The sequence below is a fragment of the Microtus ochrogaster genome, chromosome 15 (genome assembly GCF_000317375.1).
Source record: "Microtus ochrogaster isolate Prairie Vole_2 chromosome 15, MicOch1.0, whole genome shotgun sequence".
In the NCBI taxonomy this organism is placed as follows: Eukaryota; Metazoa; Chordata; class Mammalia; order Rodentia; family Cricetidae; genus Microtus; species Microtus ochrogaster.
This window is the reverse complement of record NC_022017.1, coordinates 31,253,564-31,269,985: the sequence shown is the minus strand read 5'-3', so window position 1 is coordinate 31,269,985 and position 16,422 is coordinate 31,253,564. Positions and strand designations below refer to the sequence as shown.

Genomic DNA, 16,422 nt, shown 5'->3' with positions numbered 1-16,422 from the left:
AATGCAGCAGAAACTGTGAAGTCTATCCACAGCTTCATCAGGCCACTGCAGAACCCCAGCCTCTTCTACAAAGGGCACCAAGGCTTAAGAACAAGCTCAATTCCCTAAAAGATGCCTGTGAGGTCAAAGGTATCACTTTCTATCCAAGGTAAAAAGGAGTCTGAATCCTCAAATCGCCCCTCTGGGTCTCAGGTCAAGACATTGTGGGATCAGAGCCCAGGTCAGCTGCCTCACGAGTTCACTGCAGGATGAGAGCAGGGGCACCAGTAGGCACAAAGGAGTGGACACTTCTGGCCATGTCCCTGGACCCATGTTCATGTGTCCTGCTTACTTCCCTGCTTCAACAAAAGCATGGCCTGACCGCTCACCTGATGTCGCCAGTGAGGGCATGCCCACCTAGACTGCACTCTGGACAGATTTCTTTCCTCCCTCTCTGTGGAATCCACATCCTGGTTCTTTATTGCAGAGTCATAAGGGGATAGCTTCAGGTTGTCAAGGAGCCTGGCTAAGGTAGTTGGAAGGAATGGATTTGATCTCCTGATAGAAGAATGTGGGTCAAGCCCCACAGCTGACTGGACATGTCAGGATGCCCATGGGTAACAATAGTGAAAAATGCCATGCCAGCCAAGTTACCTGGAGGCTCTGGAGAGCCTTCAGGACAGGGACCACCTGGCATAGTCACCATGGAAGATAACATGGGTATCTTCCTCTAGTAAGTCAAGTGGGGAGACAGGAATTGAACCTGGTCCTGTGCTCAGAGCACTTTCTCTGTAGAGGCCCAACAGGACATTCAGAAGAATTTATAGAGAAGAGAGCCCACGGAAGCAGAGTTGGCATGGCAGTGAGTCTACAGCCACGTGCAAGGCCTGGCCCCCATGCTCGCACTGATGCCAGTCAGTGTGAGGGGAGCAAGGAAAAGCTTCACAAGACAGTTAATGATTCACAGTTTAGGAAAAAGGGAATTGAGGAGGCAGAGCTGCTTTTCTGCCTCCTTAGGATCCCACAGCACTTCTCTAAACCAGGGGTTATCTCATGGGCCAGCTCATTCACTCGCATGGATGACTGAGAACCTCCCTGAGCCTGACTATGGGGCAGCAAGAGTGGCAACTGCCCTCAAGGCCTAGGGCCTGGCAGAACGATGAGCACAGCCTGATCTGGCACAGGGCCGATGAGGATAGGTATCTCTGACAGACGACTCGGAGTCCACTATGTGCAGAGGGGCTAGTGTGGGGTCCACGCAGAGAGCAGGTAGGAAGAAGCCTGGGGTTATGAGGCACAGATTGCAGCTTTCAGAATCATCCTCGGTGATGAACTGACACTGGCTCTGAGGCCAGGAAAGGCCATCAGTCTCAGAGAGATGGTTATAGGAAAAGCTGGAGGCAGGCCAACAAGAAGATCCCCTGACAGCAGATAGTTGAGAAAGCAGGGCGATCTTGGCTATCATGAGATATGGGGCAACTGTCACCTGCTAGCCAGCCAACTGCTGCCCTCCCTCGGGTCGGCATCACCATGTGACTGATTTTTCCACTCACAGCTTCTAACTCCCCAGGCTCTGGGAGGTCCTCCACTGAGTCTAGCCACACAGACTTTCCCAGCAAGGCCCTGTGTGATGCCCTCATTGTCAATGGTCAGTGGATTCATGGCTCTTCTTGACGAGTCTCCTGACTGGACCTTCAGCACAGCAGGCTGCTGCTGGCTCTGCTGTCCTTGCATGACGCGTCCAAGAACAACAAGAGATTCCATTCTCTGGTACAGTGAGTCCAGCTGACCTGTGTCCAGACATCCCATCCAATTATTCTTATCTTTATCCATAGCCTACATTTTCCCCCTCTGAGTCCTCTACTACAAGGGTTTTAAAAGGTTGTGAAATCCACAGAGATAAATTTTCCTGCCAAGACGGAAATGCCAGGAGTTCTTTCTTTCTTTTTTATCTTGCAAAGAAGTAATGGGAAAACCGAAGAAAGACCGAAATCTTGATCACTTTTTTTAGTGTCATATATCTTGAGACTTGCTTTCTTATTTAAGGAGCAGAACACACTGAGGACAACATGACACAGGCTGCAGTTTTGACTCTGGTTCAGATGCTACCCCGTGGCTTCCTGGCTGGGAAACAGAAGAAACCCAGGCTCCATTTCTGAATGAGAACAGCTAACCTGCCCCCAGAGACCTTTGTAGGGGTGTGCCAAGTCACCAGTGTGGCCTATGGAATGTAAGAGAAATTACCTTCTTGGTCATGTTTCTTTCTTTGTCCTGCAGAGTAAATATTGGCCAATGGGAAGGGTCTTGCACCTGGATAAGCAAAGCATTTACTTGTACAGGGTCTCCTCTGCCTGCTGTGGGCAAGGGCACTCTACACCAACAGAGATTTACCTTCACTTGAGCTCTTTGCGTTGTGCAGATGCAAGGCAATGGGAGGCATAAGAATACCAGTGTCCCTGGTTGCTAAGAGGGACACCAACAGCTCAGAGCTGAGGACAGGAGCTCTGCCTGGCTCTGAGTCCTGTGAGACTCGGGAGCTAAGAACCCCACAGGGACCTGGATGTGATTTGTATCTGTGCTAATTGGCACTGATGCAGACGCGCAGTCTCCGTCCCCTTGAGCTCACTGTGACTAGGTGGCAGCACGAGGAGCTCAATGAGGGGCAGCCAGAAAAGCTATCATCACAATTAAATCTGTCCCCACGGGAGCTGACAGACAGCTTGTGCTCTGCTCAGACCAGCAGGGACAATGCTGTATGTTCTGGTCTGTGAGAACACACACTTTCACCCTAGGAAAGGACTATAGCCTCATTCGTTCATTCAATCAGTCAGGCATGCATGTATTCATAAATGAACACGTTCTGAAGGCTGTTCCCGCTCAGTCCATAGCACACATGCTGTGAACCCTCTGCTGTGGGTTCACAGACTGTAAAAGAGACACAAACAATAGTGACAGTCAGCGGGTGGGAGCAGAATGGACAGAAGCAAAGTAGAGAGGAGTCAGAAGGGCTGTGTTCCCCTCCCTCCCTACAGCTCTCTGTGTGAAAATGTGCCCGTGCGAGATTCCTGAGCTAACAGTGAGTGGGAAGGTAGGGTGGCAAAAGACCCAGCATTCATGAAGTAGGGCTGGGAAATTGAGAATTACACCAGAGATCACAAAAGCTAAGGAAATACCCAGAACTCCTGGGTCCCAGAATCTACACGATGCTGGCTAAATGCAGAACATCTTTTTGGAGGTGTTGGAGGGTGGGGGAATCATTCAGGTGCAGAAGACTTTATAGTCACCTATGGGCTCTGTTGGTGTTCATGGGGTTCATGTGTCATCTCTGGTAAGCTCTTGCCTCCTTTTCAGCATGAGGACTGAGGATCCAGCTCCAACTCTGCCTCTTTTTGCTGTTTCCAGAACCCTTGGTGCCAACTCCCAGGCTAGCACTCACCAGGATGTGGGCAAACCATTAGGGGACCAGCCTGGGTCCCCATCACACATGGAAGCACCTACTACTGCAGAGCAATGGCCATTAGGTTTTGATTGAAGGACTGGATGAACCCATCAACACAAGAATCAACACCCTCCATGTGCCCTGAGGCAGACCTGCCCCTGCTCTATTTCCATTTGTCTAAAGGAACAGTAATGCTACAGGTCTTAAGAAATGCATGTGAAGAAGACCCTGACGTGGGCTCTGCAGATGCGAGGGAGCCACATGTTCTCTGAGGCAGGGCAGGGTAGTGTCACTTGCTGAAGCCCCAGGGTCTAGTGCTACCTAGTCTGGCACTGACTATCCTGCTCCTAGTTGTTGCCCTCAAGGCCGAACTTGGAACTCAGCACACAGGTGGGTCTCCACGGAGACTGAAGACAGAAGGCTGGAAATGCTCACTGGGCAATGCAGTGCAGCCCTGATCTGCATTCACTGCAGGCCCTGGAAAGGCTGCATAGAACAATCACAGCCATATCCCAGAGGACAGAGAGCTCTGCGAGGACAAGGAGCTGTGGAAGGAGGAGGTAATGGGTGGTACAGTGGTGGGACATTCCAATCAGTGTGGCAAACAGCTTAGCCCATTAGTCATCACCACTGCGTACCTGTGGAAATGCATAGACAGCAGTCTTCAGAATAGTCAGCCAGATAGTGAACTCGTTTCTACAAGATATTCCTCCTCTTCCCCAGAGGACACACACACACACACACACACACACACACCAAAGGCATGGACTGAGACAGAAAGCATCTGGGAAACACCAGCCTCATCCCTGAATTCAGTGTCCTTTTGTGAGTCTGCCCAGCCTGCAGCCTTGCTTTCCCTGAGTCTTGTCTGGCTGCAGGTCCTCTGCAGATAGAGCACTGCAGTCCAGGCTCACAGCTAGCACAGATCAGGATAAAGTCAAACAGTTGGGGACATGTGTATTCCATTTCCCCTTCTCTATAGCCAAGAGAAGGGCAGTGAGTCAGTGGCCCCCTGCTCAGGGCTAGTCAGGAGGCCTCTCTCCTCTGGGGTGACAGCACTCTGGCCACACAGAGGAGTGCTAGGCTTCTTGAGCCTCCTTATTCCCCAGGGAAAGGTGAGTGTGCTATCTGCCCCACGATGCAGGACAATCAGATGCAATAGGGAGCCAAGTCAAAGCAGGAACTCGGTTTATTACTGTGTCAGCTTATATAGGTCACGTGACATGGTGGGATGTGGGGGTACCTCCAGCCAATGAGAGACAGCCAAGCCCTCCCTAGTTTTTGCTGCCTCATCCTCACTCGAACTCAAGCCAGACTTTTCTCTGTCAGGCTTTTTGTCTGTCCTATAGATCTCGAGGTACAGGCCCTGAGATAATTTTGGCCCAACAGAGGAGTTGGTGCTTATGGCATTACAGATGGGGAAACTGAGGCACAGAGAACCTGGCTGACAGCCCAAGCCATAAGTAACTCACTGCTGGGCAATAGCAGAGCCAGGATGAAAACCCATGTCTTCTGGCTCTGTGGTAACACCATGCCTGCCTGAGCATAGACACAGTTCCCTAGCTTGGCTTTGCTTTCTGGCCTCTAAAGCACCAGCACTTCTGGAAATCCACATTGAATCTGTAATCCTCCAACACAGAAAAGACTCTAGGTAAAAACTGGGGCATATAACTTTTATCGTGATCTCCATGTCTACCAGCAGAACAAGTATTAAATTATCTTCTCTCCATTTGATGAATAGCTCAGCCTTTAACAATATGTGTAAGGCTTGTTTATAGCGTGGGAACTGTTTATATTTTTGTCAAGCTTGAAAAAGGATATGAAAGTACAATGATGGCATAGTCAATTATATAAACAAACTCAAAACCAAGGAATCACAAAATGACTTGGAAATGTACAAAACTGAAATAGGGGTTGTTTAGGGATAGGAGAGGGCTCATTTTCCCTTACCTAAACTTCCTTGATTTTTCTTTTGCTTTCTACTCTGAGAACAGGCAACTTTCACAAAGTGATACCATCAAAAAGTCCAGATTTGGAGAAGAGGGAACTGTGTTAATTGGCTCCCTCCCGGCAGTTCAGAGCTGGGTGAGACAGGACAGAACCTGGCTGAGCCCCATGCAGTTTCTGCCTACAAAGAGAGATACGGGTGTCTGAGGCCACTGGAGCTCGCCACACAAAGTCCTCACTCCTTGCCAAGCACGTGGGATACACACTTGGAAACCAGTTACTACAAAACAACGTCCTATTCCCTCTAAAGTGGCCATGGGGACCTTCGCTGGGCTCTTGAGGAAGCTTGGACCTCAGTTCTTATTGTCTAAGGTATGAGAGCTGCGATCACCCCCAGGATCCTGGCTACAGGTCTGAGCTAGTTGGCTCCATACAAGATTCTCTGTACAGGTGACAGATACAGTCGAAGATTAAGGAGTTAAAATTGGGATAAAGACCATGTCCCAGCATGTGTTACTGGCATCCTGAGAGGCAAACGTAGGATACAACACGACCAGCTGTGAGGGAGGCAGACAACAGTGGCTTTCTCTCTTATTCCATCCCACAGTCTGACTCCTGATTATCTAAGCCCATTGGGCTTACCAAGATTAAAGACAAGTCAACCCTGCCAATGACTTACCCCTCTAAGACCAGGAGCACCACCCATCCGTGATACCTGACACCTCCCCTCACAAATGACCCCTCCAGCTCTTATCTGAGACATATTTGGGTCTTAGCATTACTTCTGAAAGCCATATACTGCTCTGGCTAAATGTCAGTACTTGTGTATCTGTACACATGCTGGTGTGCACGTGACATGTGCTCACAGTGGTCAAGCCAGACCTTTTCAACTTCTGCGCAGAACAAGACCAGCTTGTGACAGATTGAAGCACACAGTAAAAGGGACTTGATCATCTCCCAAGAATCTTCCTGGGGTCCTGCCATGGATGCTTACAGCTCATAGGAAGCATGGAACAGGGTCTGTCTTCAATTTCATTGGTTGACTTGTGGAATCTAGCTTCAGCCTTAGTAAGATAACAGAAACAGATCACCACGTAGACTGCTGTGGTTATGGACCCTACCATTCGACCTCTATTTCCAGCAGCCCTTGCACAAGCAGCTTGGTAATGCTACACCATTCAAGGCAACTGAGCTGCTGAGCAACTCAATGATCCTATATACTAGTGAATAGGCTTTGGGGGCACTGTGCCATTTCCCAGCCTCACAATGAGATGAAAGCCACCTAATGAAACTGTCGTTGGGTTTGTAGTGTACTGCTTCTTGGACAATGGTTTTAACAGTGGCGCTTTGACCTTCCTAACAATTATGAAGAAAGCATCACATCCAGTCTGCTAACCTTTTCCCTCAACCATACAAAAGGTTCTCCAAAACACCTGTAGCCTCTCCAGGGGATGAGCACGGAAACATGGTGGCTCTTAGGCTAGCCCTGAATCACTGGTCATGGGGAAACATGGCCCTTTAACCATGTGACCCCAATTATTAGGCCCTTGCTCACTCTCCCACTGACTTCTCGAGTCTCCCGTTTCATCCCTGGAAAGTAGGTGGTCTTACATAAATACCAGGAAGGTTCTAAGCGGGGGGCGGGGGGGACACAATTTATTGAGTGGAGAGGAAGAAGAAAGAGGTAACAAATGACCATCCATTGTTGATCCCAATAGATGATCTAATCAAATCCCTTCCAGATAACAAGAAGAACCTACCACACCCCAAACACAAGTATCGGTCACAAGCTACCTTTGAGTACTATTAGAAAGGCATAAGCTTAGGTCAGCATTCAAGGTTATAAAAAAAAAAAACACACAAAGAGGGTTGTGTTGAGTGATGGTGGCTTCCCGTGGGATAAGCACCAGACAGAGACAAGGAGTTCACCAAATATACTGTCCACACCCAGCATAGACAGCTATAGAGCTCAGTCCAGGAACATGGTGGGAGAATAAGCAAGAAGATGCTCTCATTCCCTTCTACCTCCCTCCCCTCCAATATAACTAAGGGCTACAGACATTTCCAAATTCAATCGCCACTCGAGAAGAGGGTGTGGTCAGACCTACCTGGTGCTGAGCTGCCCACCTGCAAAGGCAGCACACAGTGAGGTGAACTCCTTTCTCTGTGGTCTCCTGAGGCAGTCATTAGGGTGCCCTCCTGCCCACCCACCCAGAAGCCAGAGATGGCATGGTACTCACCCCACTGCAGAGGCGCCAGCTGCAGCTGTTCCAGGACAAGCTGGTTCAGGAGGCCCTCCACACTCGCCTCACCGCTGCGCTTCAGAGACGGGTAAGCTTCAGTCAAGGAAAACTCAGCTCATGCTGCACCCCAGGACTCGACGGGTTAGAGAAAATTCTAGACAGATACACTCCCAGATGAGAACAGTCTTAAGTAGATTGGTCACCCCTCTGCTAAAGTGGTATATAGTCTACCCAGTGGTGAGGGTATCAACCTAAGAGTAGGAAACTAGACACAGAAACGCAGCAGGTCCCCCTGCCTTCATCTGTAAATCCATTCAAGTTAATGATTCTTCTAGAAGAAAGAAAGAGCTACCGGGATAATCTTATCCCATCAATAGTTCTTGTTGGGGAAAATAAGGTGAAATCTGAGGTTATTTTTCCTTAATAAAACATATAGACTGCAGTTGACTGTTCAGGACAAGCATGCATCTCTCGACATGTCCTGGGTTCATGCTGGTTTCGTGTTTGCTGTGTTATACATCCCGGTGTAATTACATATATTATTGTGAACATGCTCTCTCAAGTGAGTTAATAATCGAGAAAGTCATAAAGTCTCTCAGCAAGCAGCAGTGGATGAAGAAATCATGGCTTGGAAATGCAGACAGCAGGCAAATAGCAAGAGCTGCTGGGAGGCCCAGCACAGCTCTCAGCAGGTCTGTAAGCCTCTTGCCTCTTCCACAAAATCGAAGTCGCCATACACAAGCAAACAGCAAAGGAGGAAATTGAGTTCTGGACATTGACTAACAATTGGAAACAGAAAGAGAGTACACTTCCTATTTCCTCCTGACAAGCCCACTCTGTTTAACAAACATGTCCTTTGTCCCAAGTGAGACAGGCATGCCACAGTGGCAGGGAGGCAGTGGGACTGAGGTGTCAGGAAAGGGCTTGATGTTGAGCCCACCTGGTGAATATAGACATTCCATATGCTAAGTCCGGAAACAGTAGTGTGGGGACATCGTGAATGTGAGTAACAAAGGGGCAGAGGCAGGGGCCTGAGTGAGAGGGGCAGAGTAAACAAGGGGGCTCAGGACCCTAGGTCTCAAGACGGTACAGTACATCTCTGAAGCCAGCAGCTCCGCCAGGCACTTAGGGAAAACTACACAGACGAGGACTACCCAGAAAGGGTAGCTGGACCAGCACTGGCTGAGATGATGTCAGATTGGCCCCCATGATGCTTAGGGAGCCTTGCCTACCCCTAAGCCTAACCAGGACCACATGCATCAACTCTTCCTAGGATGCAGCAGCATCTGTCATCCCCCTTGTGTCTCCTTTCTCCTCTGGTCCTTCCTTCATCTGCTCTTTGATCCCACTTCCTCTAGGAAATGTTTCCAAGCCATCTTCTGTTTGAAAGGTTCTCCTGTGTCCTCTTCCAAGACACACTATATCTGGTGGTGTCGCCACCAGCTCGTGAGCCTCCAGGAGGCCCACGACAGTGCCAGGCTCCCACAGCTGCCCCATTATCAGTGCCTGACAGTGAATGAAAGCCAGCGAGCAGGCACCCCAGGTAGGTACCGTGGGGCCATGTTTCACCCTGGGGAAAGCCCAGAGCCCTCTCCTGAGAATAACCCAGCTTTGAGTCTTGGACTTCTGCCACTGCCTCACATGAACTTTGAGCAAAAAGCAAAAGCAAAAACAAAAAAGAACAACAAAACAAACAATGCCCTGAGCTGGCTTCATCATCTGTAGCATGAGGAGAACACTTGCAGCTTCACAGCTTCCTGAGGAGGACACGGATGCACCAGTAGATGACGCTCCTGCTGTCAGGAGGGTCCTGCTTGCCTCACCTCTGGGGAGTCCCTTCCCTGCCTTACTTCAGTGAATGAGTCACTGCCTTTTTGTCTCTATACCGAGGGATCCCCTCTTTTTCAACACCATCTAGCAAAAGTGTTTTGTTTTTCCCATCTCCCCTTCCCCCCAATCCCTACCCCCCACCCCCATGCTCCCAACTTTTGCCTGGCGATCTTGTCTACTTCCAATATCCAGAAGGATAAATATATGTTTTTCTTTGTGTTCACCTTATTATTTAGCTTCTCTAGGATCACGAGCTATAGGCTCATTGTCCTTTGTTTATGGCTAGAATCAACTAAGGGAGCCATTTTAGGGTTGCCAAGAGACTTGGCTCTAGAGTGGTTCCCAGGTGTCCAAGGGGATATCCCCAGCTAGGTCCTTGGGCAGCAGAGGAGAGGGTGCCTGAACTGGCCTTCTCCCACAGCTACACTGATGAATATCTTGCATATCACTATAGAACCTGGATGGAGATAGAGACAGAGACCCACATTGGAGCACTGGACTGAGCTCCCAAGGCCCAGATGAAGAGCAGAAGGAGGGAGAACATAAGCAAGGAAGTCAGGACAGCTAGGGGTGCGTCCACCCATGGAGATGGTGTGACTGATCTAATGGGAGCTCACCAAGGCCAACTGGACTGGGTCTGAATGAGCATATGATCAAACTGGACTCTCTGAATGTGGCTGACAATGAGGGCAGACTGAGAAGCCAATGATAATGACACCGGGTTTTGATTCTACTGCATGTACTGGCTTTTTGGGAGCCTTGGATGCACACCTTCCTAGACCTGGATGGAGGGGGGAGGGCCTTGGACTTCCCACAGGGCAGGGTTCCCTGACTTCTCTTAGGACTGGAGAGGAAGGAAGAGGGGAAGGAAAATGGGGGGATGGGAGGAGGCAGAAATTTTTAATAAATAAAAATTTTTTTAAAAAGTGTTTTTTTCCCCCATACATAATTCTTTTTTAAGGAGAGCCCTCCACATGCTGTCTCTCAATCTCATTACCACCCAGGGCAGGTTTGCTGAAGTGTTGTTATTATTGGCGAGCACTCTGCAATGCACTTTTAATCCTCGTGCTTGGTCCTGCAACAGTCCTGGGAGGGATTCGCCCGTTAGTTCAACAAGGAGGGATAGACAGGGCAGCCCACTAGGGATCCTGAACTCAGACTGCAACCCAAGTCTCAGAGGTCACAGGCATACAGGAGAGGGATGGTCTTGCAAACAGAAAACAATGACCTCCAGTAACACCCATCTTGGTCATGCGTTCACTGAATGAGCCAAAGCCAGGATGTAAACGAAAAGATGTACACCATGTTCCCAGCAGGCCTGCTCATGGTGCCAAAAGGTGGAAACGTCCCAAGTGTCCACTCTCAGATGATTAAATAAAAAGAATGCAGTTCATTCGCACAAGCAAATGCCATTCGGTCTTCAAAGAAAGGAAACCTGACACATTAGTGTGTGTCTCTTAAAGACAATCAGAGAGAAGCCAGGCACAAAGGGACAAACAAGGCACCTCGTAGTCATATCCATAGACAGAACCTCAAGTGCAGCCAGGGATTTGAGGTTCTGGGTCTAGTTCCAATTTGAGAATGTCAGAAGCTCCCAAGATACATGTGGGGGAAGCTGCAGTACTGAGTTGTAGGCTTCACCGTGTTAAGATGGTAAATTAAAGATAAATAAAAACATGCTGACAGAAGGAAGGGACTCTGCAATTAAGGAAAGGAGCTGGGGAGGACGGGGGGCTGAAGCCAGGTGCAGAAACTGGGAACTTGCCCAGTGGAAGGGACAGCTGAGCCAAGTCTCTGGAAGGGACCAAGGCAGATGCAGAGGGGGATGGGCCCAGAAGAAGAGGCAGGAGCCCAAAAGCAGTAGCAAAACAACAACTCCCCACCAGACCATGGAAACTGAAGCTTCCCTTTTTGGGGAATGTTCAGAGACCATTTAGGAAGCTGTGCTGCTGGTGTTTGCTGGCTTCAAGAACACTAAAGTCACTGTACACACAACTCAGTGGCTCTGGGGGCATCATTCTTCCTGAGAATGGTCCACTGCTGAGTCGATTTTCCCTAGCCACTCCAAGCTATCCTAACCAACAGTCTGGCTGAGGGTGCCATCACTGTAGTGAACCCCTTGTGGACTCTCCAGCAGTTACCCCATGTGGGATTTCCCAGCCATAGAATGTGAATGTAGAAACCAGGAGCATCCCTGGGACCACTCACACACTGTTGCAATTCTGTGATAGACTTGCTTACAAAGATGACCAAACATAACTTTCAAATCAGGCAAAGTGGTAGACCCTGTCTATAACCTCAGCACTTGGGAGTCTGAGATAAGAGGATCAAGAATTCTTCCAGGCCTGCCTGGCTACACAGTGAGACCCTATCTCAAAAAACCAAAACCAACTAACCAAACAAACAAAACAAAGAAGTAAACAAAGAGCAAAGCAAACAAAGAGATCTCCTCTTTCTCAGTTCCTGACCAAATCCCTGCTGGGTATGCTGTGACTCATTCTGAACAGATATGCAAGTTCATGTTGCATGCATGGGGCTTGCAGAGAGAACACATTTTGGCTTTTGGTTTGGGTTCGTGTCTCCCACAGAACTTATTCTCTGGATAGAGATCAAGTCCTGGGGGAGAAAGTACTCAGAGACACAACACTGGGGCCTGGTGAGCATCAATGGGGATGGGACACTGGTGGGAGCTATAAGAGCGTTACCTATTCTTTCGAGTCAGATGAATGATGCGCTTAGAACTGAAGAACCAGAAGCCATGGAGTTGAGCAACTCAGTGCTAAGCTACTTAAGTGATGGCACAGTGCCCACAGTGAGTTCCATTCTGATCCACTGGCTGAGCTGGTATCACACCACAACATCTGCAGAAAGGGAAAAGACTTGTTTGGTAGCATAGGTCTGTGCACTGGCCAAAGTCCAAGCTGAAAGGTGTGCTTTCTGCCAAGGCAAAATACAGATATGGGTCGCATGTTCCTACCATGGCTCTCAGCTGGAAATGGGCAATAGAAAGTTGCTATTGGAGTGAAGTTTTCCACCTATATTTTATATAATATAATTTACATATACAGATATACATATATTATACACACATGCATGTGTATATAATATATAAATATATGTACTATGTATTATATAACGTATACATATTATATGTCATATACACATATAGTAATATACACATATATTATACATGTGTGTATATTATATATAATATACTTAAAGTGAAAAAGCAAACTGCTATATCAGCATAGACTAGATAAAAACATTGAAAAAATAGACTGGTTAGCACTCATTCCACAGAGCAATTCTGAGTTTACATAAGGGAACAGATTAAAGAGGTCCCTGTGGGAAGAGGGGCAGGGACAAGGCAAGTGATAAACCAATTACTTTGCAGAAGTCTCTAACCATGTGCACCTACTTAAAACCATTAATAGTCACTTGAGTGGACAGCATTAAGACTGAAAGCTGGTGTGTGGACATCGCTTAGTCCCGTAATTCCAGTCTGAAAGAAGGAAACCTCAAGTATAAATCTCCCACACATTTGGGTTTAAAAATGCTCATTTTTGTGTTTGCTTCTTCCTGCTTTCCTTCATAATTCACCCCAAAGTTTACATTCTCTTACATGAGATTAAAACCTCAGAAGGTGGGACATTAGTTTATTTATTAAAAACTTGCACGTGGGTCTCAAGGTGGGCGGCAGCAGTGTCCAGAGCACAGAGCAGAGCCCAGTCCCCTGATGAACCAGGACGAGAGGAGAGAGGTGAGGAAGTCTGCGGGAAGCTGCAAGGCCACCCAGCGGCAGGAACCTTTGGCATTCACTCTACCTGTTTCTGAAACCATTTGCTTTCAGATATGAGCCACAAAGGGTGCAGTTGAGCTAATAAAGAATGATCCCTGTACACACCGCCTCTCTCTTAAATGCCCTAGAAGCCACCAAAGGTGTCTGGTACCTGAGCCTGAACCCACAAGTGGCCAAGCTGGTCAGCCAAGGTCCCTGCCTGTGATGCAACACTGTAGTTGGTGTAGTGCAGATGGTGGGGGCTAATTCTTAATATGCACATCTTGGCATTTGGGGCAAGAGATAAATTATGATGGTGACAGAATCACTACTGTTCCTGTACAGAAATTTCCAAGGTGCCTCCTATAAGAGGGGCCCTATGGTAAGCGTCTACCATGCATATTCTCAAATTTGGACTTCAGAACATGCTGGCTGTGGACAGGGACTGTTATTTCCACTTTGATGCTCTTTTGTTGATCATTTGGTCAGAATCACCCTCTATGTATATTTTTTGCTTGTTTTGTGCCATCCCCCATTTTTTTTTTGTAAAGATAGAGCCTTATTCTGTACTCAGTCTCACTCTGTAATCTGAGCTGCCCTTAAAGTCATGGCAATCTTCCTGCTCTGGCCTCAGCCTTCCAAGTGCTGGGATTACAGTGGGAACCACTATGCATTTCCAGCTCACAGATTTAAAACAATACACCTCCAACCCCAATTCTCAGGCCTGTGGAGGAAACAGGAAGGTTTGGGTATTAGAAAGTGAAAAGCTGAAGTTTGAACCCAAGCCGGGTGACCTTGGAGCCTTCAGTCTGCACAACGACTTCACACCCTTCTAGACATATAATGCGAATTCTTCCCTACACCCTGGAACCCAGGAATCAAAACCTCTGCTCGACTGTGAGGACACTGCTGCCTTCACAGGGTCCTATCAGGGCCTGTGCTTACAAACAGCTGAGACCGACAGCATCCTGACCTGTCCCTCCATCCGTCCTGAGAAAGCCGGGCAGAGAGCTCTCCATGGTGCTGAAGCATGATGCCTAGCTGTCACAGACAATCCCAGTGCCAAGAGAGTTTTTTCCCACAATCTGTGAGATGTTAGACTTTCCCCGCAAACCTTCTAGAACAGGAGCGAGTCTCATGAGTCAGGCTGTCCTCTCCAGTAATCCACAACTCAGATTCAATACCTTCCACAGGTTCCCCAAGAGCTGGGGTGCCTCACCATTCACACGAGCCTACTTGCAATAAGGCTCATAATCTATTTCTCAGAGACCCTCTGTGGCATCCTTTGTACCCATCCTTCTTGGAACAAAAAACTGGACTCCCTGTAACCAAGCACAATGAACACATCTCTTGTGACTTGCTTTTCCCTCCCCCTGTTCATCATTCATGCCTTCACATGTATGTGCACACATGTATGCTCATGTGTGTTATCCCAACAATTTGCTGTTCACTCTTCCATTTCATCTTCCTGGTTAGCACCCACCCATCTTCCAGAGAGATAAAGAAATGAAGAGTCTGCACAAACATCAACCAACTAATTAAGTAATAAATAATAATAAATTACTAATGGTAGTGGCTGACAAGAGCCTCTTTTGGTCTTTTTATGACCAGCACAGGTGACAGGTATGAATCAGTCACATAAGTGAGCACACTCCAATTCAAATGCAACACTGTGTAGCAGGTGCAAGATGTCTATTGGACAAGGTGGCTATAGTTACTATGTGGGGACAGCTAGGGGGGGTTCTGGGGTGTGTCTCAGACCCCATACCTCTAAAAGATGGGTGGGTACTCATGTGGAGAATGAGGTGAAAAGTGTTGAAGGCAGAGAGGAGTGAGAGCTAAGGCAGGAAGCGGGACAGCACATGTAAGTGGGTACTGTCCTTCCCTTGCCCCTAACCATCACGACTCAGAAGAGGACAGCACATGTAAGTGGGTACTGTCCTTCCCTTGCCCCTAACCACCACGACTCAGAAGATGTGTTCCATCTCATGTATCAGCGCTGGGTGAAGGGTTCCAAGTACGAGGATGCACCCCAGCCCTACTAGAGCTCAAGTAAACTATCAAACTGCCATAGATTTTATACTACTGGAAATTATACTACTGGAGAAACCCCTGCAAATGGCAAGCAAGCCTCTTATTTGGTTTTCTAATTTGCATCACCAACTTTTCTAAACATCAATGCCATTTTTCTCATCTTGGTAAATACCCTGGCACCTTGGCACAGCTCCCCATGCCAGTGACCAAACTGCACAGAAAATGCCCACAATGGAACATGCTGTCAGCTAGAGGTCCAGAGAGGTCTGCAATTGGTTCAGCACAGCAAGTCTTGCTGTTAGGCACATTCTAGAGCATCACAGAAAATAGACGCTGAAATGCATGGAGGGCAGGTAAGTTCATTATCAATTTATCTAAGAGATGTGGCCATCTCAGCAGCTCCTCTGAGTAGTATGGTTAATGGGAAGGCCATGGCAGAAGGGGAAGCCTAGACATGACTCCTACGGGCGATGAAAGCATAACACTAACAGCAGTCTGAGTCCCGACTGACTAGGTACGAGTCAGGTGACCTTTGGTAGGTGTGATAACCTCATGGGCCTCAATTTTCTCATCAGCAGCCAAGGGAGAAAGCTACATCAGAAAGCTATTTCACAAATCAACCACTCTGTCCATCCTGTAGGCCTTCTGGCTAAGATCAAGTGCAGTGTTTGTTCTTATCACTTCAATATCTGGTATGTCTTCTATCTGAAAACTGAATTGTTTTTTGCAGCTACACATTAACTTGGTATTACAGCATTTTCAGGAACGGCACAGTTGTGTGTGTGTGTGTGTGTGTCTGTGTGTCTGTGTGTGTAAGAGAGGGAGAGAGAAAGAGGCCTAAATAAATTAAGCAGTTTATGTAAATGGATCTGATCAATATCTGGCATCTAGTGAGTGTTAAGAGTACACAGACTGTGTGCATGTTCAACACATAGCCAGTCACACAAACAGAGTGAACACAGAGGCTTGTCAGGATGTTCATGGAATGTCATCTCATATATTCTCCAGTTGACTAAATATGAAATCTACACTGTCCATGTGTGGACCATGATTCCTTCCTGAGAAATTCTAAGGCACACACAGCTGTCATATTTGTATGGATGGGGGACAGCAACACAATTTGTGTCCATGCCGCTTCACTCCTCTGCCCATCAAGGGACAAACAGTGGGAG

The 16,422-nt window shown here is 47.9% G+C and overlaps 1 protein-coding gene and 1 pseudogene across 2 annotated transcripts in view; one reads left to right on the top strand and one right to left on the bottom strand.

The window, feature by feature from the left end:
- The window catches only part of Trappc9 (trafficking protein particle complex 9), a 425,933-nt gene that overhangs the window by 76,376 nt on the left and 333,135 nt on the right, over positions 1-16,422 (bottom strand). For both annotated transcript variants that reach the window (XM_026782638.1, XM_026782639.1), the window contains one exon: positions 7,606-7,696. In XM_026782638.1, the coding sequence (XP_026638439.1) occupies positions 7,606-7,696 (91 nt within the window). The remainder of the gene's footprint in view (positions 1-7,605; positions 7,697-16,422) is intronic.
- LOC113456763 lies at positions 15,880-15,989 on the top strand (annotated as a pseudogene).